Source organism: Arctopsyche grandis, chromosome 11 (genome assembly GCF_051622035.1).
Source record: "Arctopsyche grandis isolate Sample6627 chromosome 11, ASM5162203v2, whole genome shotgun sequence".
NCBI classification, from domain to species: Eukaryota; Metazoa; Arthropoda; class Insecta; order Trichoptera; family Hydropsychidae; genus Arctopsyche; species Arctopsyche grandis.
Window position 1 is genome coordinate 14,470,135 of NC_135365.1, and position 27,313 is coordinate 14,497,447.

A 27,313-nucleotide genomic window follows, 5' to 3' on the forward strand; every position below is an offset into this window, starting at 1 on the left:
TTGGAGCTCGAAATAAAATATATCGACCATAATACACGTAGACATTTCAAATGACATGATTGCTTCAATGAATTTTTAGTTCGATGTTATATATTTATATCTTTTATGCTAGCAATTGAAACAAACTGGTAGTAAACATTGTATGAAATTTCGACATACAAATATAAGTACCGTAATAAATACAATAAATAATTCGTTTTTGAGTATGCCATTGTCAATGCTACCTCTTCCTTTCGCCTTTTTGTGTTTTGCGCTTTTCTTTCTTCTCCTCCTTGAGTTGTTTTTGTTTCTCTCTGGAAAAATTAAAAGCGAATTTGACAAAATGTTCACACATTCAATTTTTCTTCAAACAATGAAAATCTCTTTTACCTGTCTTCCTTGTCTTTATCTTTTTTACGTTGAGATTCTTGTTTAGCTTGTTCTCGTCTCTCTCGAGCCGCTGCTGCTACGGTTTCAGCGTTTGTATTTCGACCTAAATTTCCATCACCTTCCAGGTCGTTAACACTAGGACCTTCCTTAAAACGAACAAAAATTTTAAAACAAAAAAATCGTTTAAAATAAAAACAAATCCATACTAGACACACATACCTCATTATCGGAACACTGACTATATTGAGACAAGATAGCTTCTCTAATTTTTTTTTCATCGTCTGTATACTGCTTTGGAGCCAGAGTAGCTAGCGATTGGGAACCCAACAATTTCACCAACCGATCTTCTACATCGACCGAGCTAGAAGTGGCTCCATTTTCAACGGCCGGATGACACGATTGCCATTTTTCCATAATCTCGCATACGCGCTCGTTGACATCTTTTTCCTATAAAGAAAATAAATACAGTTAAAATTAAATAGTATACCGAACCGGCTATGTAGACGGATTTGGTCGATATATTTTATCTTTACATATGATTAATATTAGCCACGGTGGCATTACAAAGTACTCTAACGCGTCACTTGTGCGGCCAGTCACACAATCATAACACAAAGGTATATAAAACATGCATGATTGACATTTATAAGGCGTTGCTCTACAACTACTCAACCAGTTCAACGCAGCTTACATTAACCTTTCCACCGCGTACGACTACTATACATGTCCTAGCGAACATGCCCTCAGCGCGTGAGACACGCATAGATGTCTTGGAAGTCCCAACCTGTATAAGAGCCGTCTATTGTGTTAAAATTTTATAACTTGGTTGAAAATATTACTAAATGTATACTTTACCAAATTCAATAGATGGCAGTAGTCAAAAAAAATTCAATATAGGCTAAAATAATTTATAAAATATTACAACCTATATTTATAGTCGAAAACAGGGCAAGTTCGCTAAATTTGGTGACGCGGGCAAAGGGTTAAACGAGTCAATTTCACAAGCAACCTGGTTCTAAATATTGGAGATGTTGCCAACATATTTGTGTGAGGCTCAGGAAGAGAAAATAAATCACATATGAACTGAAACAATGCGGCCACGATTTAATAATGAACTGTTTCATATTGTGGCTTAATACACGCTAAGGAACGTTACTAATCTTTGACTTGACTAATTAAATATATCTGGTAGAAGAAAAAGAGAAATTCCAATAACAAAAAACCTTGAATAATTGAAATGACAGCAAACGAAAAAAACACTAGGTGAAATTTGTACAACTTAGTGTAATGACATGTTTGCTGAAAAATAATGATACAGCTTGCACGTCAGTGACAGCTGTTAACATTGGGTTGGAATGGAGAGATGTTGAGGTTAAGTGGTGCGAACCAGGATGTCTTCCAGCAGCGGAGTGAGGGCGTCCTTCTGCTCCAGGGGCGTCTCCTCGTGGGTGAGCAAAGCCGTCACATATCCGACGAGCACGGAGGCGTCGGCGCCCCACGAAGACAGCTGCGCCCCCAACCACGACTCGAACTCCGTCGTGGAGCCTCCGTTGGCCTCCATATTGTGTCAATCGGTGTACGAATCGATCGACCCACTGATTGGCCAATTGGCAGGGCAGAGCGCCCCACACCCCGCCCACCAGCTCCGTCAACCCACCAGATGACCGGCTCTCCTTTCGCCCCACTGCTACCAACACGTCTCTGCCGACACACTTGCCAACATGATCTGCTGACACTCGATCTCTTTCCAAATATAGACAAGCTAAAAAATATACATTTGCATTGGTCAATCGGTGATGAATATTTTCCAATAACTTATTCACGTAGGCCCAATTAAGAGAGAAAATATTTGGGTACTTGTTTAGTAGCACGGCAAAACCAATTGTTACTTTTCACGGTGAATCACGTCAACAAATGATACAGTCTCTATGTTCGAACATTCGACAAATCGATGTTTGCGTTTACTGAATTTTATACTGTAGGAATACAATACAGCTTGTACGAGTTTTCAGCAAAGCCAAAGCAATCATCTATTCGCTCCAGATAAACAAACCTTGAGTTCAAGGGAACAACCGAAATACTTAGTCCAGCTTACCGATAAAGGTGATTCGGTTCGCTCCGGATAAACAAACCTTGAGTTCAAGGGAACAACCGAAATAGCATAAATCCTATTACCCCATAAAACACAAGGCACGCGACCACACAAAGGATACCCTTGAGCCTGGAAGAATCTTCGAGAACGAAGTGACATCACCTCACCCATATCCAGACCACCGATAAAGGCGATTCGACTCGCTCCAGATGAAAACCCATCAAGCAACCTTGTGGCACACCCACACAAAGGAAACCCTTGAACCCGGAGGAACCCCCGAGAACTAGATGACATCACCGTGCCCATATATTATATAGCAGCCACAGACGGCAGTTCAGTCAGGCTTTCCCCTGAAGCAGGCAACTAGCACACTTCCCCGTGAATTTTCTGTACTGACAATAAACTTGTATACTGAAGAAAATAAATTTCTTCTGTTATATAAAACGAGTTTCCATAGGCCGGGTTACGGTCACAACATAACCTCCTGTCCTATAATACAATTCAACGCGTTCGTTTCTTTTTTATTGTTGTGACGAATACTTTTATGCGCGGAAATGGCTTCCATGCAGTTGTCCTCCAGGAGCACGATCGAAAGGGAAACCGTGGAATGGTCTGGAATGTGTCGTTATCTGTCGTAGGAGTTCTCCTGGTTCTATGCTTGTCGAAGCGCAGCCAGCTGTTCAAGCTGGCGGGAGGAAAGCTGGAGACCCGATCGTCGAACAGTTGCATATGAAGAGGGCGGGAGCTCCAGGAACTGTACAACTGGAGTTCGACCAGATCACATCTCCAGAGAGTGAATCTCTGGAGTTCAACCAGATCACATTGTAGGAATCTCGACGTCGTCATCGTCATCGAAACCTTCGAGAATATTCCGCAACAACAAAATACATCGAGCGGAACAGCATCAAGCATTCCAGAAAATTCGACGCCTCGACAAAAACAAAATTCCTCTCGTACGCGTCAATAACCACTTCCATCAAGCATTCCAGAAAATTCGACGCCTCGACGAAAACAAAATTCCTCTCGTACGCGTCAATAACCACTTCCATCAAGCATTCCAGAAAATTCGACGCCTCGACGAAAACAAAATTCCTCTCGTACGCGTCAATAACCACTTCCACCAAGCATTCCAAAAACACTATAAAAGGAGGTACAACCCAAACAACGCCAGTCGACCCAGAGCAGCAAGCGTCGACACACAGCAGCAGACCAGTCAACATACAGCTCCTGACCAGCCACCACTACACTACGCGGACTTGGAAGATCAACCAGCCGGACGAGCCAGCAACACACTGCCGTATCCAGAGACCTTCCGTACATAGCTGAATGCTGAGCCAGCGACACTCTACCATATCCAGAGACCGCTGAACGACATACTTTTGCCCACAAATACCATACCTTTGTACAACCATAGGCAAACAATAAAACTTTATAAAACTAGCACAACAGTGTTTCGTTAGGCCGGGATACGGTCAACACACATGTAACCCGCCTACATTGGTACTAATCCGACGTGATCTACGCAACCTTCTGATCATCCAACAGCGCTGTCAACACATCGCTACCCCGCCTACATTGGTGACCCCATCTTTGAACCACACAACAGTGTTTCGTTAGGCCGGGATACGGTCAACACATCGTACCCCGCCTACAACATCTCCGAAGAAAACTCTTCGTATATATAATAACAATTGTACCAATTGAACGAAAATAAACGATCCTCTTTCAAACTCAACTGAATTTCCATAGGCCGGGAAACGGTCAAAACCTTTCACCCGTCCTATAATTGGTGACCACCGACTACTAAATTGGTGATCACTAAACTGGTGACCCCTTCATTATTTTGAAAATATATATGTATATACATTTTTTTTCGTCCAAGGCACTATTAAATGAGTCCATTAAATTTTCAAGATTTGTATAATTTTTGACAAGAATTTTATGAATTTGTAGGAATCTCGTCGTCGTCATCGTCATCGAAACATTCGAGAATATTCCGCAACAACAAACTACATTCCCGAAAACCAGACGTCGTACACCTGCAGTCATTATATTAAACTCAAGCGGAACGCCCCTACCAGTCGAGTGGAACCAAAACGGTCGAAACACGCCGCCACCATTAAACCACATCGAGCGGAACGGCGCCAATCATTCCAGAAAATTCTACGCCTCGACAAAAGTGCATTCCTCGTTCACGCATCAACAACCACATGCGCTTACGCATCAACAACCACTTCCATCAATCGTTCCAGAAAATTCTACGCCTCGACAAAAGTGCATTCCTTTCTTACGCATCAACAAACCACCACCATCGGTCAGGCGATTCCAGAAACACTATAAAAGGAGGTACAACCCAAACAACGCCAGTCGACCCACAGCAGCAAGCGTCGACATACAGCTCCTGACCAGCCACCACTACACTACGCGGACTTGGAAGATCAACCAGCCGGACGAGCCAGCAACACACTGCCGTATCCAGAGACCTTCCGAACATAGCCGAACAACGAGCCAGCAACACACTGCCGCATCCAGAGACCTTCTGAACATAGCTGAATGCCGAGCCAGCGACACTATACCATATCCAGAGACCGCTGAACGACATACTTTTGCCCACAAATACTATACCTTTGTACAACCATAGGCAAACAATAAAACTTTATAAAACTAGCACAACAGTGTTTCGTTAGGCCGGGATACGGTCAACACATTGTACCCCGCCTACAAATTTTTAGATTAAATAACGGGTTTCATTAATTTAAATAAAAAGTTTCCGGAAACAAAATAAGCGAGAACAAAAAACGAACAGACTATACTCATATCCACCCATATACACGCACCATTTCATTTCAATTCATTCAACAGTCGAAAAGGCCCATTAGCAAATGACTAAGTCCCAGCAACAACGCATATTGAAACTACAAAAACATTTTTTTCTTCAAAAATTCATACCATTTTTTCCCAAGAACAGTAGTATAGCCAATTGAGCGATTTTTTTGTATAGGATTTGAATACAACGAAAAATCAAATGAATAAATCTTTACAATATCAAATTTTTATTATACATACAAATTATTACAACTATAATTTATAACGAGACGAATCGGCCGATTGTGGGGTATAATTTAGAGCTATTGCACAAGACGGTTTTGGAGTTGTCGGTGCATCTGACAATTGACAAATTTTACTGGAATCATCTTCAGTTATATTTTGTGAATTTCCATCAAGATTCAACGCTCTTTTATCAGATATTGTCTTCAAGAGTGATTTTCCTTCTTCTTTGGTCTGTAAATAATTCAAAATTAAAACAGTAAATAAAAATGAGAGAAACTTTATGAAAGAAAAAAATGTATATGTATGTATGTACATCCTCATGATCTAAACATTTGAATGCGTAATGGGCTGCGTGATCCAAATGTCCCTTTTTCAAATGATAATTAGCCAGGTAACGATGCGCATCCTGCAATCCTTTATCTGTGTCTGTATCTCCATCTAAGCAAGCTGCACTGTAAGCAGCTGCAGCACTGTCTTGCATCGATAGTTTATCATACAACCTTTAAAAAAAAAATAGAAAAATTAACCCCTATTAAATCAAACCATTTAAAAATAGATATAAGAATGAATATTATACTTTGCTAATTTTAAAATGGCCATTCCTTCAATGTCTCCAACACTATGAGCACGGTGGTAACATTTAAGAGCGTTTGGTATTTTCTCCAGTTTTTCAAAGGCCTCTCCTAATGCTACAAGCATCCGAGAATCATTGGGACATTGCTGTGCAGCTCTCGCATAGTAATAAAGACAATATCCATTCAATCCTAATATTTCATAAGCTTGACCTAAGCCGTTCCATGCTCTATAATCATTACGATTTACCTCTAAAAGAATAAATGTGTCACAAGAAATACAAAAGAATAGCAAAACTGTTATACTGAATATTTACCAATTGCTTGACGATACGATTGAATTGCGGCGTTCGTATTTTGTAACTCGATAAATTCATGACCCATCAATATCCATGCTGATAAATAGTTTGGGTTGAGTTTTAATGCTCTTTGAAAATATACGACAGCTTTTTGATGGTCACTCCTCAAACTGTAGTAATTACCTATTCAAAATAAGATTATAATTAAAATTATTTCATATTTTTATACAATTCTGTCGAATCGTATAAAATGATAAAATTAAAATTTGTAATTTATATATGTAATTGATTGTCAAATATGTCACCTATAACACAACAAGTTTCAACTCTGTATTTATCAATTTCCACGACTTTGTGAGCTAAATTGGCCAACTCGGTTCTCATTTCTTTAACGTAAAGCAAATGAGAATAAATATCTAAATTATCCAAACGGTAAGGGTCAACTTGTTGAATGCTTTTGAAAGTAGTAATGGCATTTTCAGCATCTGAAAAAAATATTCGTTCAATATGCTTGTAAGGACAATTTTAATGCGAAAGTCAAGTCAAAATTATATTTATGATAATAAATAAAAAAAAAATTGTGATCAATTATACATTAAGGATCACCAAACTTTTTAAGACAGAGGGCATATAGAAATATTTTAAGTTATAGAAGAAGCAAGCCGGGCCAGATTCTAGTTTTTTTCCAAAATGTTGTATGAGTGTGTATGTTATATGTTTTTATCATTTATTGTTTCAGTAGAGAATCTTAAGATTTTAAATCCATGGTCATAGTTTGGGAGCCCCTAGTCTATACTGTAGAATATAAAAAGTAATAGAACCTCTCATGTCGTGGTATGCAACAGCCAATTGTGCGTTTAGATAGGTGAAATTGTCGAAGCCATTCAATTTGAGATTTTCATATATGTCGATGGCCTCTTCGACAGATTTTTGTTGCAGATAAGCATGAGCCATAAAAAAATGTGCCATGCAATGCTGAGGTAAGTTAAGCGCTTCCAACGCATCCCGATCACGGGGAAGAGCCGCTAACTCGAGCCAAGCAGCCCACAACCACGGGGTGGCGGCGACCGCTTCTTGCAACACTGTCTGGGCAAGCCCCTGCAACTCTAATTTGCGCAACACTACTCCAAACAAATACAACTGATAACCATCCATTGCGTTGGTGGAATGTTCAGCCCTCAGTTCTTCGTATAGCGTTCGCAGCTGCCGCCGTTTAGACGCATCCCAGCCGGAGTTTCCGCCGGAAGATTCTGTGAGGGAATCTAAAGCACGACATTCTTCGGCTAGGTAACGCGCATACCAATGCAGAAAGCGACTTAGTCGAGAGCGACCTCCGCTAGCGAAGAAGGCCGCTCTTTCGTACTCGCGCGTTTCCAACAATGATCGCGCCAATAGAACGCGTTCCGGTTCCGGCTCCGGTTCTGTTTCTAGCTGGGGTTCAAATTGAAGTGCAGACAGTGGAGTTTCGGGCCGGTGGCGAACCGCCCACGCTAATTCTGCAAGCCATTGGGCCGACCGAACCAAACCGCGATTGCGACAAGCTTCTGCGGCTGCTGCAGCGCAGCGTCGAGATTCAGCCGCAGCTTCCGACAAAACTAATCCTGGAGCTGCCGCTGTCACAGTGCCACTCGTTTCGCGCCACATTATATATTCAAACCATTTGACATCCACCGGTCATCGCCTATTCGACAACTGACATTTGAAACTTGTCGTAACACCATTATCTATGGCCTTTTATAAAAATGGTAACCAGACAGGTCAATACAAAAAAGACTGGTATGCACTGATGTACAAAATAGATACAGTGTAAATGGGCATATATATAATTTTTATAAATCGTATAATTATGTGTATATTTTTGTTCGGTGATTACTGGTCACAAAGTCACTATAATCTCTATTACGGAACATTTGGCAGCCGAAAAGTCCATCATACTAACAATAACTATCATACAAACGAGAACTTGAGTGCCCAATATTGTGTATTAGCGATTTTCATGGCAAAAGTTGTCTTTGCGACCACCGCAATGTAACTAATAATCCAATTACCATTGTTACATATATGTATATACATATATACATATGTATATGTGTGTTAATCTTGAATGGATTAATTATTGGATTCATTTTATACGTAACAATCTTAATTGTGTTGATTGGACGTGAAACCAAACGTTTTCCGTTTGGTTGTAATGATCTATCATAAAATCCAAAAAAAAAAATATATATATATATATATATACATATACGTATATGAATTAAGCATCAGTTGGAATTTATGCATTATTTTAATCCGAATGACCAATAACTATCGCACGGGCAACAACTGTAATGTTTCTTCTATCTAGATCTTTTTTTACAAGGTTTTAATTATTTTTTATTTTTACATACCTCTTATACAGTTCACATGGTTTTCGTGTAAGTCGTCATTTTTTATCTCTCTTATCCGATCGTTTTCATACTTTGCCATATTGCTCTTTTATATTGTCTGTTGGCAACACTACTTACGATTAGATGTCAGTTGAGACTTTGACATTTGGCTTTAGTGTTTGAGTTTGGGTTTGTCTTTGAAAATGGAGAATTCAAATTTGTTAAACGGTTTTCAAAAGCAGCTTGTTTGCATTCAGTATCCTGGAACAGTTAACGACGAGATAAAAGCTATTGAAACTCTAGGAGGTCTTTCCGGCATTTCTCAAGTAGGTTATATTTAGTCCAAATTGATACGCACATCTTTCTTATAAGATATCTGTAATCAGTTTTTTTTTCAGGCGTACAGCAAAAATAATAGACTTCAACTTCGCTTTCGACCCAAAGATCCATATTGCAAAGCTGCCTACAGTCATACATATTCTTGCACAGGTGTATTATTAAAAATAAAAGTAAAGAAAAAGAAGAATAGTGGGGAAATTCCTGAAGTGAAACTTTCTGAAGTTGTAGGTGTAATCAATGTTATGCATAAATTTGAAAGTAAGTTTTTGTCGTCGGAAACTAATATAGTCTATATTATATACATAAACTTACATACATATATGATTGCTGTTTTTATATTTTTATATTCTGTATAATATTAAAATTAGCACTGTGCGATTTTCAATATCTACCCATGACGGACAAAGATGATGCTTCGCCAACTGGAAAAAATATATTGAATGAATTGCAACCAAAAGGAATACAAAATATTGAGTGGCTCGAGTAAATATTATTTAACACTATATTCTTATTATATGCTGATTGTGTTTTATTTTCATGATTCGTATTTTACAGCGCAAGTCAACGTTATTTTTTATTACCTCCTATTTTCTCTCGGATCGACTGCCCTCAAAAATACATATTTTATTTAAATTCACCCAATGAACAGTCTGATATTACCAGTTTATTTAGTAAAGATCGTAAAATCCGATGTGCGTACAGCATATTTATAACATTCAATCATACTGATATGACTCCAACAGTTCCTAAAAAAAATGCAATTGAATGTTTGTCAAATGTTAGTAGTGTTGCAATAGAAAAAGTTAGAAAGGTGGGTTTTCAAATTAACTTGCGGTTTGTTATAATTAACATATTTTTTATCTAATTTAAATATTATGAATTGTGACTAACATGTATATAATTTGATCAGATCTTTGAAGAAAAACCTATGTGGTCAAGACTTTCTTTGTTATACCTTACAAAGTTGTCTCCTGACACATTAAGGAACATTTTGGTAAATATTGCATATCAATATATGAATGGACCTTGGCGACTTTTATGGACTAAATTGGGATACGATCCAAGAAAAGATCCACAAAGTAGAATATATCAGATTATAGATTTTCGAGTGCGTAATACAGGTATGTATAATACAAATTATAATATTTTGTGATATTAAAAAGAAAATTAAACTTGCATTTTATTCCAAGATTAATTAAAATATTCTTTTTTCATTATTCATTTTAACAGGAGGTTTTAAAAGTGTTTTGAAAGCGTATCGTACAAAAAGCAGGTGTAGCATGTTAAACAAATCAAATATTCATAAGACCGAAGGTACTAATGTTGAATTTCCAAATGAAAGTAAAATACAAAATTTAGAAGAAAGTGTATACGTCCTCAAACCAGGAATGCTTCCTCCAAGACGACAAATGTTTTATCAAGTAAGGCAAAAATATATTTTTTTAAATTAAATTTAAAAGTTAATGTTTCACTCAATTTGTATCGGTTGTTTTATTTTGTATTTTGATGTATTTATTTTAGTACTGTAATCTAAAAATTCCTGAAATTGAAGAAATGCTATCAAAGCTAGGCGAAGTTCTGCCTGGTTCGTCATGTGACGAACGAAGAGGTTGGATGCCATATGGCTTTGATAACCAATGTCGTAACATCATAACTAGTTATGTTCTTGAAAAAATGCGAGAAATTTCAGCTCAAAATGTAAGTGATATTTTAATAATTTACATAAATACATTTCAATTATTTGATTTCAATACATTTCTATTTGTTTTTATTGTTAAGGTTCCATTTGATGATAAACCTGGTACATCAAAAATCACTGAAGATGGTATAGTAGAAAACTTTGGAATTGAAGAGGAGGATTCCGAGTCAGATGACGACGATGAAAATAAAAATGATGAATACGAATCTGATGATACTGATTAATATTTTATTTTATTTGTTTTAATCATTTTAAAATAATTAAATTAATTTTTTAATTTCGTTCTTTGATTTTCGTCTTCTTTGATATGAAGTCACCTAGTCCTTTTGCATCCTACTCATGTACACGCAAGTAAGGCTGTGCGATTAGAACAGAGAGATTTCTATGTCAAGCATCTGATATATACTATTGTAACGTGGGAACATGGGAGAGAGTATCCACTGCCTGTGCATTCGTGAGTGAACAATAGAGACCCGGATCAAGCTAACGGGACTTACATAAGTAAGTGCCCGAACAAAGGATTCGCTGGGGTTCTCACGTACGTACACACGGTAGATCAAGTATTCTGGAACGAGCGGTGGATCTCCTGAATCGTTGAATAAATGCTGTGAAGCGACTTTGGCCTTTCATTTGGATCCTGAACCCAACCCTACGCAACACTTTATAAATCTAAGCTAGAGAGATGTAATAAGAATAGAGGGGCCCTTACGAATAAATAGTTGTTGTCAATTTTACGCGGTACGTCTCTATAAATACGCTACATCGCACGGAATACAATCGGATCAATTTACTTATAAAAATGTATCCCATGTTATTTATTGTGTGTTTTTGAATGTATTGTGCAATTTTTACCGATGCTTGCCCATCTTGCGAGAAATATAAACAAACAGAGAAGTTTTTATGGGACATACGTCGAGCACCAAGCGTCAAATACGACTGATGCTAAAATTATTTAGATCTGTCCGTGTACAGAATGTCACTTGACAACAAAAGAACACCTAAAGCCACTTCTATTAATATTACATTTCTCTGATCTAGGCACATACCTATACCTACATATGTATATAAGTACCATTAGTTAGTTTTCTTAAAATTGTCACTTTTTATAATTTGAGATTTAATTTTGGATTATATATTTGTGCATTTTTGATAATAAATCTTACGAAAGCGTAATAAAAAGCCAGAATTAAAAATTTCGGCATAGGGTGTGATAAGTATTGTTTGGGCGTAAATCCACGAGTTTTGACGCCGACTGTCAGTTGAGATTGAGTGTCAGCGTGCGTCTCGCGGTCATGATCGTATCCGATACTTCTATATAACCAAGTGATCACGATGTTTCCTTTGTCGCACAAGACAGTGGTAGTTCTCGACCACACTCCCTACTTTGGCATATCTTCGGAGAGTCGCGTGGAACTGGAATTATCGCGGGGCTTGCGTCAACCTCCCCTTCAACCGGGACAATCGCCACACCAACCCCCCCATCCACCACAATTAGTTACCAAGTCCTTATGGACCTGTAGTGTAGAAGCAGCTATCGAGTACTGTCGTATTGTGTGGGACTTGTTCCCCCAAGGAAAACTGGTCAATACCATTCTTATCTTATTATAAATATTTATTTTATTTAAAAAAAAAATCACGTACTGTCAAAGTTACCAAAAATTAATTTTATTTGGCGTCCGAGACTGATTCCAATTACATATCTTTTCAGGTCAGATTTGTTGTCAGCGACACTGCAGCACACATTCTCAATACATGGAATCCCACACAGCAAAATTTAACTCATGTAAGCCATTTTTATATACATAGTTTAGGCACTTATTACAAAATATGTGGGTGACCGTCATCGCACCGATAGTCAAAAAATCGAAAATGTTCGTTTACCATGCATACAAATGAAAAACGTTTAGTATATATATATATATATCAGTGGCGTGCGGTAAAACTCTCTCTCCCCCCGTCTTACATCCTCACTTAATTTGCGCGAGCAGGATACAAGAGGAACAGGCTTTTCCTCCCGTATTCTGCGCGCGCACATTAAACAAGGCTGTATCACAAAAAGAGAGATAATTTCACCGCATGCCACTGATATATATTATATATACATAGTACCGTTTACCATGCACCCTTTTTTTTGTTCTTTCGACTTAACCCTTTGTGGCCCAACCTTTTTTTTTACGTATTTTAACATATTTTCTGGGATTTATGGGTTCATAGGAATAAAAATATGAATTCAAAAAATTATTTATTTATAATAACATAGAAAAATGGCGGTTCCACAGTGGAACCACTGGGCCACTGGCCACTTTAAATTATTTATGGAATAGCTTAAAAATAATATTTTTATCACTAAGACATAGTCCCATTAATATATTAATCCCTTTTAATTGCTTCATTTCTGCCATATTCGTTTGCAGAGTCTTCTGGTTACCAAATTTTTTTTGTATATCATACAAATTTGTTTCAAAAACAATATTTTGAATCAACTCTTCGGGAAAAAATTGAAGAAACACATCAGTGGGTGCTTCAATATTATTCCGAGCACCTCTTCCCCATATAATTCGTTGCTCACCACATATCGACTTTAGTGGAAGTTCATCTTCGTTTTCTCAAATTTCATCATCTTCATCATGCTTCTCGTGCCGGTCATCACCCCTGTTCTCCAAAATAGTGGGATCACCTACCTCACCTATCTAAGTCTATCAGATGCCAAAAATTCACAATCAGACGTATTTCTGCCAAAAGGTCATTCACACAAAGATTCTCAAATTCAATAAATGTCCATTGTAGTTTAACTGATATAAATATTTGATAAACATGCCGTCAAAATAGAGATAATTATAAAAAAACAAAAAGTAAAAAAATGACAAGTGTACTAGTGGTCCCACTGTGGGACCCCCATTTTGAAGCTATGAAATAGTTATAAAATGTGCGAGGTATATGTATTTATTTGTATCATTTAGTTGACACTAATATAGAGGTGTAAAAACACATAGTAACATACCTGCCATCTTTGATGATAAAGTAATTATTGGTGTTTTTCTTAACCGCGATATTCACTTACGCTCTTGCCAAAAGTCAACTAACGACAAGTTTTTTCTTGAACGAAAGAATAAATATTTCCAACAAACGCTAATAGTCTCTGGTAACGCTAAAATCGAAGTGGTATCGAAATGCAACCATTGGGACACTAGGAAAAAAATAATGAAGTTGTGGTTCTTCCACGGCACCACTGGGACACAAAGGGTTAAGATTAGGGTTTCTGATTTCCCGGACTTTTTCAATTCCCGGGACACGGGACGGAGTCCGGGGTCGTTCCCGGGATCCCGGGACACACGTAAAAAAACTTTTTTTTTCAATTTAATAAATTTTTTATTAATAAAAAATATTTATTTATACATAATATATCTATTAACTCGAAAAAATGTAATTATTAAAGTAAACTTATTTAAAGTAGCTTCTTAAGAATACTAAAATATTTAAATGAGAATCCCAAAGTCTTATCCTAGATTTGGTACAAAAATTTCCAGCAATGGAAAAAACTCTTTCAGTTTCGGTCGAAGTCGGTTTTATTGTTAAAAAGGACGAAAACAATTTTTTTAAATCGTTTTTTATCGGTTTTTTCTTCTGTCAGCATGTATATTTTAATTTATTTTTTAAAGTCGAGGTTATTTTTATTTACGTTATTTTGTATATTCTTATTTGATAACTCCTTATTTAATTCTTCATTCATCGTCAAACACACAATTGTTTCGTCTTCATCCAAATCTAAAAGAGTTTCTTCCATTGTGGAATCGTCAATACAAGAAGGATATACTCGCTTCATAATAACTATTATGTGAAACTTCACCGTAGGATATATAATATAATACATTCGCTTTTATTACAACATTTAATGAATGTTTTGTTTGGTATAAAATCAGAATTATTTAAATTTTGTGTTAAAAAAATCAGTTTTAGGCTTCTTCTTTCTTTGATTTTAATTTTTAAGAATATTTTACGATTCTTTGTGTATTTGATTTATTATTTCCCTTCGTGCAGTCGTGAAAATTTTGTATGTTTAAAAGATTTTTTTAAATCCAATTCCTGGGACTCGAGATAAAAATTCCCGGGACACGGGTCAACAAAAATTCCGTGAATTCCCGGGAATGTCTGACCCGGGTCAGAAACCCTAGTTAAGATCTTTCGATCTTTTCCTTCCAATATTTGCTTTTTCGATCTTTCGACTTTCGGTGCCGTGATGTAGACCCAAAGTATCTACATGTTCCCTGTTTACTTGTCCGTGAAAGAATTTTTTAGATTATTTTTTGAATAAAAAAATATCTTGTGTATTAGTTACTTATAAAATTTTAATATTTATAGATATTAAATGCTTTATGCTTAATGGGAATCCCTGGATCAAACACCAACGTCACAAGTGGACCGTCTGTTGTTCCCGGTCTACGCGCAGCAGTCGAAGCCCTTGCCGAACCATCTCCACAGCAACAGAATCGTATCCACAGAGATTTACATATATTAAATAGGTGTTTTTAAATATATTTTCAAAATATGCCATATCATTCATTTACACTGAAAATATTTTACGTACATAATATCCAAATAAAAATTCTCATTGTGTAATTATTTTAATATAGATGCCGAATAGTGTGCATAACGAGCGCACGTGACAATACATCCATACAAAGTCTTATTGATATAGTCCACACAGTAATTTTACAACAGAATAAAATATTGCATCCGCAGTTAGTATTATTTTCACTTGTATGATATGAGATATGATATCAATGAATTAACTAATACGTAATAATTTCAGCATGCTTCGAATTCATCACTGCCACCTGGTTATAATTAACATATATCCAGTCAATGTTGAATCAATGGTGTCGAGTCAACAGTATCGTGAAGTAAGCTTTCATGCTTTATGTATATTAAAATTTATCAAGTTTTTTATTTTATTATATATTTAATTTTTTTTAGGTATGTAGTTCTTTTTCTGTCGAAGTGCATACTGTTAGTGCTGGACGATTAACCTCTCGATTACTTCGACTATTAATGCCGCATTACAATCTCGCTAGTACTACAGTAACTGGAATACCTATGAAAGTAAGAAATGAAATGAGTTTTATTTGAAATTTGGAGGATAAACGTAACGAAAACATGCATCTATTATTTTATAGGAAGAGCAAAATGCTAGTTCAAGTGCCAACTATGACGTTGAAATCTTACATAGTACAAGCGCACATGCAGATTTAGGAAAAGGTTCTTCAGCCAGTGGAGAAAAAACTGGTGAATCAGAAGTTGATTATGAAACTGTATGCTATTTATCTGTACATGAAAAAAACTCATTTCTCAATACAAAACAATTTTTTTCAATCACTTATTAAATTGTAGGTAACTTTAAGATGGTGTACTCCTCGTGGAAGTTGGGGAGAGTGGGGAGCGTGTGGTCCTTTGCATAGAGTTACTCCAGTAGACGTCGCTTCTCGGCCGTCAGCCTGTCTCGTAAACTTTTTACTTAATGGTCGAACTGTTATGCTTGAAATGCCTCGGTAAATCTTATTTGTCTATTTTGAATATCTATTAATTTTACTAAAATTAACAATAAATCCAATAATTTCGGTTTATAGAAAAGGTGGAGGTAAGGTAATGTCCCATGTGTTGGCGGCACATGGCGGTGAAATTTTTATATATGGATTGAGTGCTGGTAGATCAGCGTTAGAAGACCCTCCAAGTGTTTCTGAAGGTGCTGGAGGTCGAGTCACAGATTATAGGTATGTATATGTACTGTAATGTGACATTTATTGATTAATAATGTTTTCATGATATTTCTTAGAATTAAAGATTTCGGAGAAGTGATGCAATTGAACAGATTGGGTCCACTTAAAGGCCCTGGTGCTTTACTCCGAGCCAAAACACGTCTATCACGACATACACTGTGTTGGCCTCTCACACTTTCTTCAACATTGTTATTTAATTTAGGCTCGGTTAGTATAACTTGATACGTATTTTCATTGGTTTGTGAATGTTAGAATTTGTATAAAAGTGATGTATGATTATAGCATGTAGATCCACTACCTCGGCTTATGGTTAAAGAGACGTTAACAGAAGAAGATGTTGTACAATGTAAACAAGTTGTGTATTCACTCGTTGGCTTGGAAGCCCGACATGAACCACTAGTATTGCCAAATCTCGGACATAGGTATATTTTTGTCATGAAATATGATCATATTTTGTATGTATGTATGTACATAATGTTATGGATAATTCTAGAAGTAAAGGCCCTCGTCGGGAAGAACATTGGAGGCAAGTATGGGGTGAATTAGAAGCATTAGTCAGAGGTCATCAAGGCTCACCCGGACACAGAGCAGTATTACACTGTCTTAGAGAATGCAGAACTTCAGATTCAGGTTTGAAATTTTTCTAATCCTTAACTCGAGTTAAGTTTAAAATAGAAGTGTTTATTATAAGATGTGTGAACTTACAGGTAATACTAGTGGTAGTAGTAATGATTCGAGTGTAAGGGCGTCTGTGATCCGAGCCACAACCGACAGTCCCATGTCTCCTCCAGCATCGGGTATGTCAGCAACGGTGCCACCCATACATCAGCCATCTCCGGTGCATTCCTCCATATATAATACTCCCAGGTTAGTCTTCATTGTGATTTCAAATGTTTTAAATTGGGAGAATTAAATCAACTTTAACGTGTTACAGATCCGTTCTGGATATGTTTTTGGGAGGAGATTCGAATCGCAGTGGTATGCGTCGCTTAGAGTTTGCTGGCCGCATGGCAAATCCAAACGGAATTGCGACTCTCTATCCTGTGACGCAATCTCAATGGTCCAATATGCCTGAATCAACTCCACTCGAAACTGGTTAAATTCTAATATGTAAGACATATTATGAAATTCAGTTTTTACAAACTGTGATTTATGTCGTTTTTATTCAATGAATAATAAAATGTGTATTTCTTTACAAATTTTTGTCATTAAATGTATACATCATATCTGCAAATTTGTTAAAGATGTATAGTTGTGTATATTGAAAATAATATGTATGTAGTTTAAGTTTAATTACTATTCGAAAATGTGTATGAAATAAAAGTCGAATTTTTTTTAAAAGTATGTCCTTATATTTTTAAAACTACAGTTGCTTGTGCCGTAGCACATGATCTCGTTAAGATTCATCTGCTTTACAAATCAGACAACTCAAGACATGCCAAGTAAACTTTTCTTCCGTTCACGCCCAAAACCACACACCACTGCAGATTAATTAAGGCCATATTTCACAATCCTACTTATGTAAAACTGCTATTTTTAGTAAACCGGTTCATGTAATCGACATATATATACATACATCTTTATATATCTTTTTATTTCACAGCAAAGGAGGTGCTTTTGTTTTAGATAAAATATAAAAAATAGCATCCACTCAACATTTAACTCTAATCCAATCAGTCATTATGCAAAAAAATAATGACAATGTTTGAACATTTAATTTTCACTACTCAAAAATCTTTAAAAAAAAGTACATATAAACAAAAGAACCACTAGAAAATTAATTACTTCAAATTTTCTTATACGTAAAATGGATCGATATGAAAACTCAATATTGCTCGTTTTAGGAAAAGAACGAATCATATTCGTTAGAACAGAAAAAGGATTACGAAGTTTTTTAGCAACCTATTTATATTGCTGAAACCTTAAAAATAACTATCAATTACTTATTGATATTACCATGTGAAACATAAAATCTCTACTAATATCAATGAATGTTTTGTCGTTCCAACACTGAGAACGTGCTATCTTTTAAAGTTCTTTTACATTAGTGTTCAGTTCTTTCAGTAATTTTATATTACGACATTTTTTTATACTAATTGATTTTACCATTAATCTCGGTGACAACATAAGCATACGAAATTCCTGACATTAACATCAAAATTTTTTTACAAACCTTTTAAACAAATACGACATACTGGTCTTAATTATTAATAAGCAAAAGTAGGTACTAGTAAATATTTAGATTTTGATGATCTCTTAGTGCTTCACCAAATCGATAGTTATATATATATATATATATATTTCTTATATAAATGGCAGTGCTTTTAACGGTAGAATTTCAATTAAATTTCAACTCCAAACATATAGTAAGAGAAAGATTTTGAAATGATCACCGATGCCATCAATGTTTACCATGCAACAATAGTACACAATTTTCAATTAGCATACTTTGATTTATTACAATTGTTACGATAGAAAGTTCTATTGTAAAATTAAGTTCCAAAAATATATTTGCATAGAATGAACTAATAAAATTAAAAAAGGCATTGTTAAAAAAAAGTTTCTTTGTTATAAAAAAAACGAAGAGTAAACATCTATAGGTTAGCTGTTATTATTTTACAACCAAGATGCAAAAACTTTTACAACTGCAAAAGTTGCGTTGATGTATTCGCAAATATTGAGAGTAAGATAATCTCAATTTCCCAGCAATTCTCACAAAACTGAGTGGTCTTTTCGGGCACAATAAAACTTTCAAATACTATATGGAGAATTAATAGAAAACTCCAAATATCTAAGTTTTTTAAAGTGAATTGCCACTGTAATTATAAACCGCAAGTCATTGTGAATACGAGACGTATAAATGGAGATAAAGAGTTGCTCATGTGACTGATTTCTTTCAGATCATAGCATGCACACATGACGGCTCTATTAATATTTTGCCGTAGTTATATGTGAAACAGTGGACTGCCTGCATCACTTTAAAATGCAATGCCGTGCATTTGGAAAATAATAAAATTGATTGTAATTTCTCAACGCAGACTTGTGAGAAAATCCAAATTCAATCAAGTATTTCATACGAGTTTCCAATGTAATCTCATTCTACAAAACCATGCTCCGAGTCTCAGAGCAGCAGATACATCCAAATCTTCACACCACTTAAAAATTGATTGCACTGTAGTGGTGTAGAGTTGAGACATAAATGTTGCTAACAAGATACATAGAGCTAGTGGACACTAATATTTAATTATAATTTAATTTGATGTACTGTGTCATCTCTTTGAAGGGTGTTAAATTTTTTATGATGTATATTATGTATACATATATAAAGATACTTTTATAGCCATATAAACGAAATAAACATGCAAAAATTTTACTTTTATTTATTACATTTAAAACAAATTCCTGCAAAAATAAATTCCTATTATTTATTACATTGAAAGGCAATGTTTTGTGATTGCTGCGCACATATGTTTACGATTACATAAAAAAATTTGCACTGGCTGATATCACAGTATTTGTGTAGATAAACACACATACAAACAAATATACATGTTTAAGCAGATACACTTAACGGGAACAACTTCTCAAATAAAAAAATTAGTCAGAAGTATACTTTTGACTAAAAAAAAAAGCAATCGCAGCCTAAAAATCGAGATATTTTATTATAAATCAATGATACAACACTTATTTATTCATGATCTGTAGTTAATTACCGACCAGAATGTCTATAGAGGTATACATACACGGTAAATCCGCTACTTGTTCCAATGGCCAGCACTAGTCTAGAGGAAGTCAATGTAATTTATACTTTTATATGTAGAGTATCGTATTGGCAGTGTAGTTTACACATGATTGCTTTCACTAGAAGGCTTAGTGTGAAACCCAAGAATGCATATGCTATTAACATGTATAGATGCATACAGATATAGTCGTAGATGCATACACACAGAGGCACATGCACACAGAATTGAACTAAACGGATAAAAGCCAGAGCGGGTGTCTCGTCTCTGCGCACTTAAATTAAAATAGGCCTGACTGCTATAAACTGGAATGTGATTGGAGTAAATTATCAATAAAAATACAAATAATAATACGTTGCAACATGACATTCTTTTATGTGGATCTGCATACAAAATTGGCTGAGAATTACAATATTTAATCCTTTTACTCAGGACAAATTTCAAGACCATAACTTAATTTATTTATATAATAAACCTACAAAACTTACAAAACCATCGTCTCTTCTTAATACTATGTTATTTATTTAACATTACATAATGGAATTGAAAAATAAATTACCTAGGTACAGTGTTGATCCTACAACTATGGTTGCAGGTGTTTTGGACATATTTGTCCCCGATCTCTCCATCGACAATGCATCCGATGAACAAATCGCCTGAGTTATTATGCATATTAAAAGTTACACCCTGCCATCGAGGATCACCTCACAGAACGCTTTACATATTTCGCAAATATACACTTACGCTTCACAACTAATTCATTATAATATGTGACACAGTTAACAAACTAAAGATAATCATCAATGACAATAAGTACAATAGAGAACAAAATTTACACTAATATTAAAACAGTTTGATTAAAAAAATGACATTAAAAATAGTGTAATAGTCTATGTTCAAAATAAATATGGGGATGAAAATGGATGATGTGAGGTGGGCGGGGAATGGAGGGGTCACACCGGCCGTAGAACAGCGTGTCACTGTGTATTCTTGAGCTTTTTGGCTGGAGGCTCCGTTTCCGCCAAATCTAGCTCTGGCTCTAGTGACTCAGTTTCGGTCGAATTTTCTTCTGAACTACCGTCAACAATCTCTGCTGCCCTATAAAAAAAATACACATCAATAAATCCAGCCCATTAATAATTGTATATAAACAACAGTATGTTAAACTATACCTTTTATTTGATGGGGGTAATGGACTGCCCGTCTTATCCAGAGAATCTTCTGTGCAAGATGTAGTTGCTTCATCTAAGGATTCTGCAGCTAATTTTCCTGCAAACATACATCCGATGTTACATCTTATTCATTACACGCAACAATTTCAACAAATATAAAATGTACCATTGGTTAAATGTGGAGGTTCTAGATTGCTCTCGTCACTGGTTTCTAAAGGTGTGGTAGGGGTGGGAGCAGCAGGAGTTCCGGTGTCAGCCGCCGATCCATTGGTGGGACTATCTCTTCCGAGAAGTTCGGGTTGTAATTCAGACACCACACAGTGGGCCCATATTGCTAATTCTACGTTGTGAGGTGACCATTTTCTGACGCCACCGTTTTGTTCCTGAAAATCACTCTATAAACACGAGTGAAATTATATCGATTTATGAAAACGTCGAGCAAAATACATATATTCATGTATGTGCGTATATATATATTTATACCTTATTAAGCCTGTCGCACGTATTACGTATATGTGTGACAAAGTTGAGGTATTCCTTGGTTGTGAAATCGCTGCCTTCCATTTCTGGTATAGCTTTTAAGCACTCTTCGGCCATGAAGGGTGCAATGTCGGGGCCAGCTGCGGCGAGCAGAGCAGAAGCTGTAGAAGTACCCACACCTTTCAGATTATTGAGAGCAGTCAGAGCTGCTTCGATGTTGGGCATTTTCCGGAAAGCTTTTTTGGTAGTTTGTGCAACAGCCCGGGGTGTATTAACTTTTACCAGGTACGAAAGTTGTGGATAGAATTTTCCTCTCTGAAAAAGGTATATAGTATAAAGAAAAAGTCGCATATTTTAGTTCGGTTAGAAATGCGTAAAAATAAATACCGTTTGCTTCCATTTCATTAGCTGGACTAACTCTTCATGCACCATATGCGCCTCCTTCCCTCGCGATTTGATCTTTTTTGGCAATTCATTCTGATACCTAAAAATCAAATAAAAACCAACGATGTACAAAATTGACTTTAAAAAAACATTTATACAATTCCTAAGACTATATCACCACAGTCTCAGGGGAGAGGGGGTTTATTGTATGTTCTAACCTAATAAACAAATTCCCTATATATATAGAGAGAAGCAAGTAACAAAAGAACCATCAAGAAATAATAATCCTACAAACTAGCATCCTTCAATGGGTGCTCACAGAAGTTACATATACATTCAATGTTTGGGAATACATCAAGAAATAAGTTTCAACAAAACACTAAAAGAAGTTACTTTATTTTACATTTTTTGGTGTTCTTGAAAAAAAACCGGATAATCAGTGAGAATTGTAAGGTGAATCATAGACAAAACTGATACTTTTTGCTTTAATGGGTGCAACCGAGCATTCAGTATACACACTTACACCAACACAAACAATACATATCAGTTGCACGAATTTTGTAAGCTCGCCAAGAATCATTTTAAATAATTAAAAATATTTGGTCAAAGTGTCTAGTTTTTTCACTGCAATGAACGCTAAAAATTGCAATCTCTGTGAAAGCCAACCCTGGTTTTCCCAAATAGCTTAATGTAATTGTTTCTGTCGAAAGGGAGTGTCCCCCAAATTCAGTATATTGTTCGATGTGACGTGAATCACTGGTTGCCAACCGTCATTTTACTAAAACTATACGACACCCAGAGGCCATTCAATCAACGTGTACTTGTTTGCGTTGCTGTAGCTATTTATCTTTAATACTCAGATGCGCCCATATAACCACCAAGTGCCCAAAAATTTTTTAAAAGGCTCATTTTTGTTTCAAAACAGAAAACGACATTAAATATCAGGCCTATGTGGTCGATAAAAAAATGTCATTTTCACATAATTGGACTTTGATTTTTATAAATGTAAATTTTGTAATATTTTTCCATTTTTTGTGTTGGATTAATTCTTGAATGTCTGGAGTGGGCCGATTGAAATCATTAGCTCTCGGTTCAACTTTTTGTTAATGAAACCAATAAAAACGTATACATTTCTTTCCTTAATTTGACCTAACATGAAAAAAGCTTGTAAAGAGGTTAGTAAAAAAAAATCAGGGCTGTGGAGTTGGAGTCGTAAAAAATAAACCGACTCAGACTCCTTTTTTATTATTATCTTTAATTAATAGTATTAAGATATGTGTCAGCTAAAGTATTCAATTTTATTTAAGGAAAATCTACTAATAAATTGAAATTTAAAAATTTCTTTATAAAAATCATAAACATAAATAAAATGGTTGAACTGCACGTATTTTGATGTATTGTAGCCAAAAACGATTGTTTCCTCCGTCTTATACTATTTTTTCATTACAAGGCTGTTTTATTATATTTCACTTCGCTAACGATACAAGTGAAATTCTTAGATTCTTTTGAGCGTTTTGAAAATTTACCATTTTGCGCGGATTGGTCAACGATAGATATATAAATCAATTCCGCCAATACGATGGTGAAAAATAATCGTAATAGACACGTTCAAAAATGCAAATATTTTCAGTCAGATTTGAATTATTCTAATTTATTTTGTGTATGAAATTCGTACACATACCTTGTGAATGTACTAATTAATATGTATTTACAGATAATTCATTACCTTTTTGATGTTTTATTTAATACATTTAATTTTTTATATTTTGAAATTATTACTAATAATTTATACATTGGCAAGAAAAGTCGAATTTATTAAAATCACTAGACAGAAACACTACCTCTCAGATCGGCATCAGAGTGTTGGTGAGTCACACTTATTTAGCAATTAAAATTAAATATTCATATACAAAAAATGAATAATCGAGAAATCGGAATCACAACTTCGATTCGCAACCCTGCATGCAATCAACCAAACAATTTTTTCAAAACGTTTCAAATTTACATTATTGAGCAACGTCATACAGAAAATAAACAAAAAAATAATAATATAAGTAACACTGCATGTTTGAAAAACGCAACCCCAAAGTGGGCCAACGTCAACAACAACAAAAAAAACGCTCAACGAATCATCATATGCATAAACACACACACACACAAACACACGCAAGCATACAGAGGAAAATGACACATGCCGAGACGAAAAGCGCGAGTCGCTCGAAATGACAACAAATAAAAACACAACTACCGGAGGGGTAGAGGGGTGGGGTGGGGAGGCAGGGGTGCCGCACTCGCGCACGCATCATCACGCCCAGTCCCCCATCGATCATATTTTTTATATTTTTTTTTCGAAAGGCCGCCAACGGTCGGGGAAGACGCGGGCGCGGGCCTATCTAAAATGGCGGCGCATCCGGTCACTGAATTTTTGGGGTTTCAGCCGGTCGAAAGGCGGCTCAACGACGACGACGACGACGACTATGACCGGAAGTGGTTTGCAAATAATCGGATCGCGCAATGGCAGGTGTGCGGAAAGTGCCCTCGGGCCTTTTTTATGTTTTATTGTTTTGCAAACGTTGGCGGTTTTTTTATTTTTTATTCTATGACTGAATTCGAATGCACCAATTGCAACGAGCGCTTCCGGCTCCAAATCAGTGTCGTTTTTTTTTAAATAGAAAAAAAATGCGCTGCATAGTATATTTTCCTTCTTAGTATTGAAAAATAGTATAGAAGCGAATGTTGTGTTAAAATCTAATGCTGTTTTACTTTGAAATCCCATTAGCTTTTAGTGGTTTTGTCAATAAGATTGGAAAGTTTATTATACTAATATGTTATTTGAGGAATGAAATATCAAACAAATAACGTGTACGTGCACGTGTAAACGCTAACGCGGGGAAAAAACATTTTATATTATTTTAATATAATTTTTTTCCTTTCAATTTATAAGTGAAAATTTGCTAACGGTATTCGTTGATACAGAAAGTTTTTCAAAATAAAATTCAATAAATATATTGGATTTTCAGTCGAGTTTTACTTCTTGTTGAACCTTTTTGTTCATATTTTTTTTATAATTAGTTTTTATAGCATCGCTAGAAGGATTAGATTATAAAATATCAAGATCGAATACATTTAAAATAAAAATTAAAGAGGTGACTCGTCAAATTTTATTAATAATTAGATTTGTAGTTCTTCCTGACGGAACTTACTTATGATCTATGGGTTCGGATTGAAATTATTAAGTCGTATGTTGGTTCTATTGAACAAAATCGGTAAACTATTTGTCGTTAAAAACAATTACATACAGTTAACCCATGATAAGAGCCGTTTTGCAAAAAACGGGATGAAAACGTGATACAAGATTTGTTTTATTTTTTAATTTTAATTATTTTTTGGAAAATAAAAATCAACCCGTTTTAGAAAAGTTAACTGTATAGTGGATTAATTGAATACGATGGGCTAGCTTTTTTTTTTTTTTGAAAATTTAAATACTTTTTTTTTTTTTTGCTATTGCATTCAGTACTGTTGGAACGTGTATTGTTACTAGCCATTGGCCTAAAGAGTTTCCGTATATAACGGGAGGAATTTTAAAGCATCAGTAACCGAAGGATTAAATTTTGACCCAAATTCAAATATTTTATTTATTATCTAAAAAAAATCTTTTTATTTTCAGGCGCTTTAAACGAAGACAATGCGTTGAAATTTTTTTTTTGTTTTCGGACATTTGACGATCGGAGGAGTTGAGAACACCTGGATTAGTGAGACGCGGCGTGTCGACCCCGCGCCCCGGTCAGATGATAGCGAGACGGTCGATCGGAGACGTCGACTCGCTTCAGACGGTCGTAGCGCAGCATCTTCAGGCCTGAAAGTCTTCCGAGAAAAACACGTGACCAGGGCGGCGTCCCCGCGCGGACAAAGAGAAAGTGCGTCGCCCCGTCGCCAATCGATGCGGCCGCAACGAGCGACGAGCCACGAGTCACGTCCCACCTTCGAGAGACGCGCTCGGACGAAGAGTCATCGACCAGGAGTCGCAGACCAGATCCGGTCGAGGGCTTCGGAACGCGGCCGCGATGCGAGCTGACGCGGCCGGCCGCCATTCCGTGCCGCATTGCCACACAACGGCAACGGCAACGGCAACGCCAACGCCGACCACCTGCGGACGAATCGAATGCGCGTCCCTCGCCGAAGCCCGGCCGACGATTGCCGAAGGCAGCGATCGTCAAGAGTCGCGGGGGTAGGAATGTAGCGTGCGCGTCACTTACCATTCGTCGAGTTTGAGAAGCTCTTCGGGGCGCTTGCCGCGCTGCTCGGCCTTGAGGCGTAGCGCCTGGGGGTAGAGCTTGAGCGCGCGCCCGAATCGCCTGGAGTCGCCAGACAGGAAGAATTGGGCGGAGTCGCGGTCGTTCCGGTCGTCGCGGTCGTCGCGCGTCGCCATCGCCGCTGCTGAGTTGCGAGTAGTCGAGTAGTCGAGTAGTCGAGTGGCCGAGCGGTAGAGCGGTAGAGCGGTAGAGCGGTAGAGTAGACGAGCGGGCGGGCGAACGGAGCGCAGACTACCGTAGCGCTGCTCTGCGCTTTGAGCCGTGCTGTGCTGCCGCTCGCCGACCGCTAGGCGGCGCCACCGACTCTCGGCCCCTCCCCCACCTCTTCCCTCTTCGCCCCAATCGCTCGCTTCTATACTGCCGTTTTTCAGCTGGTGTTTCCTTGTACGTGCGTCATGCTCGGCGTTCCTAACCAACGACGGAATGTAATTCGAAAGCAGCTATCTCTCATCGGAGCGATTACTAATCGAATGTTGGTACATTTTCAAAGGATAATATGATGTAATTTTTAGTTTCGTATGGGTGGATTATCAATGAATATGCTCCGGGAAAAAAAAAATTATATATATATATATATATAGAGACAAAAAATATTAAACACAAATAAAAATATAATATTCCATTTACAGTGAGCCCCACATGGTGATATAAAAAAGTAAA

General features: G+C 36.5%; 5 protein-coding genes across 7 annotated transcripts; 2 read left to right on the forward strand and 3 right to left on the reverse strand.

Annotated features, from left to right (window-relative positions):
- Nucleotides 1–103: 103 nt before the first annotated feature.
- On the reverse strand, nucleotides 104–2,893 carry LOC143918760 (coiled-coil domain-containing protein 43-like). Its single transcript, XM_077440809.1, has 4 exons — nucleotides 1,757–2,893; nucleotides 589–816; nucleotides 370–515; nucleotides 104–293 (listed from the first exon to the last, which is right to left on the reverse strand). The coding sequence occupies exons 1-4, from the start codon at nucleotides 1,928–1,930 to the stop codon at nucleotides 221–223; spliced, it is 621 nt and encodes a 206-aa protein (XP_077296935.1). The 5' UTR covers nucleotides 1,931–2,893; the 3' UTR covers nucleotides 104–220.
- Nucleotides 2,894–5,492: 2,599 nt separating this feature from the next.
- Nucleotides 5,493–8,119, reverse strand: LOC143918754 (uncharacterized). The gene is made up of 6 exons (XM_077440800.1): nucleotides 7,205–8,119; nucleotides 6,689–6,868; nucleotides 6,402–6,566; nucleotides 6,090–6,336; nucleotides 5,826–6,012; nucleotides 5,493–5,743 (listed from the first exon to the last, which is right to left on the reverse strand). Exons 1-6 carry the CDS (start codon nucleotides 8,025–8,027, stop codon nucleotides 5,540–5,542), a joined length of 1,806 nt encoding a protein of 601 aa, XP_077296926.1. The 5' UTR covers nucleotides 8,028–8,119; the 3' UTR covers nucleotides 5,493–5,539.
- A 749-nt stretch (nucleotides 8,120–8,868) lies between these two features.
- On the forward strand, nucleotides 8,869–11,081 carry l(2)37Cd (general transcription factor IIIC subunit l(2)37Cd). The gene is made up of 8 exons (XM_077440725.1): nucleotides 8,869–9,078; nucleotides 9,151–9,349; nucleotides 9,460–9,574; nucleotides 9,647–9,902; nucleotides 10,002–10,212; nucleotides 10,322–10,512; nucleotides 10,613–10,789; nucleotides 10,871–11,081. Exons 1-8 carry the CDS (start codon nucleotides 8,956–8,958, stop codon nucleotides 11,012–11,014), a joined length of 1,416 nt encoding a protein of 471 aa, XP_077296851.1. The 5' UTR covers nucleotides 8,869–8,955; the 3' UTR covers nucleotides 11,015–11,081.
- Nucleotides 11,082–12,002: 921 nt separating this feature from the next.
- Nucleotides 12,003–18,293, forward strand: asun (integrator complex subunit 13 asun). 2 transcript variants are annotated; one of them, XM_077440790.1, is made up of 14 exons: nucleotides 12,003–12,371; nucleotides 12,499–12,573; nucleotides 15,150–15,310; nucleotides 15,422–15,529; nucleotides 15,601–15,691; nucleotides 15,765–15,890; nucleotides 15,965–16,099; nucleotides 16,179–16,336; nucleotides 16,415–16,558; nucleotides 16,621–16,771; nucleotides 16,847–16,986; nucleotides 17,058–17,194; nucleotides 17,272–17,431; nucleotides 17,499–18,293. In XM_077440790.1, the coding sequence occupies exons 1-14, from the start codon at nucleotides 12,123–12,125 to the stop codon at nucleotides 17,662–17,664; spliced, it is 2,001 nt and encodes a 666-aa protein (XP_077296916.1). In that variant the 5' UTR covers nucleotides 12,003–12,122; the 3' UTR covers nucleotides 17,665–18,293. The 2 variants fall into 2 exon arrangements, with proteins under 2 accessions (XP_077296916.1, XP_077296917.1); XM_077440791.1 differs by having other exon boundaries at nucleotides 17,061–17,194.
- Nucleotides 17,902–26,976, reverse strand: Amun (protein amun). 2 transcript variants are annotated; one of them, XM_077440804.1, is made up of 6 exons: nucleotides 26,597–26,976; nucleotides 22,344–22,440; nucleotides 21,960–22,271; nucleotides 21,643–21,871; nucleotides 21,477–21,573; nucleotides 17,902–21,402 (listed from the first exon to the last, which is right to left on the reverse strand). In XM_077440804.1, exons 1-6 carry the CDS (start codon nucleotides 26,767–26,769, stop codon nucleotides 21,282–21,284), a joined length of 1,029 nt encoding a protein of 342 aa, XP_077296930.1. In that variant the 5' UTR covers nucleotides 26,770–26,976; the 3' UTR covers nucleotides 17,902–21,281. The 2 variants fall into 2 exon arrangements, with proteins under 2 accessions (XP_077296930.1, XP_077296931.1); XM_077440805.1 differs by having other exon boundaries at nucleotides 19,920–21,402; nucleotides 21,643–21,859; nucleotides 26,597–26,918.
- Nucleotides 26,977–27,313: the final 337 nt, after the last annotated feature.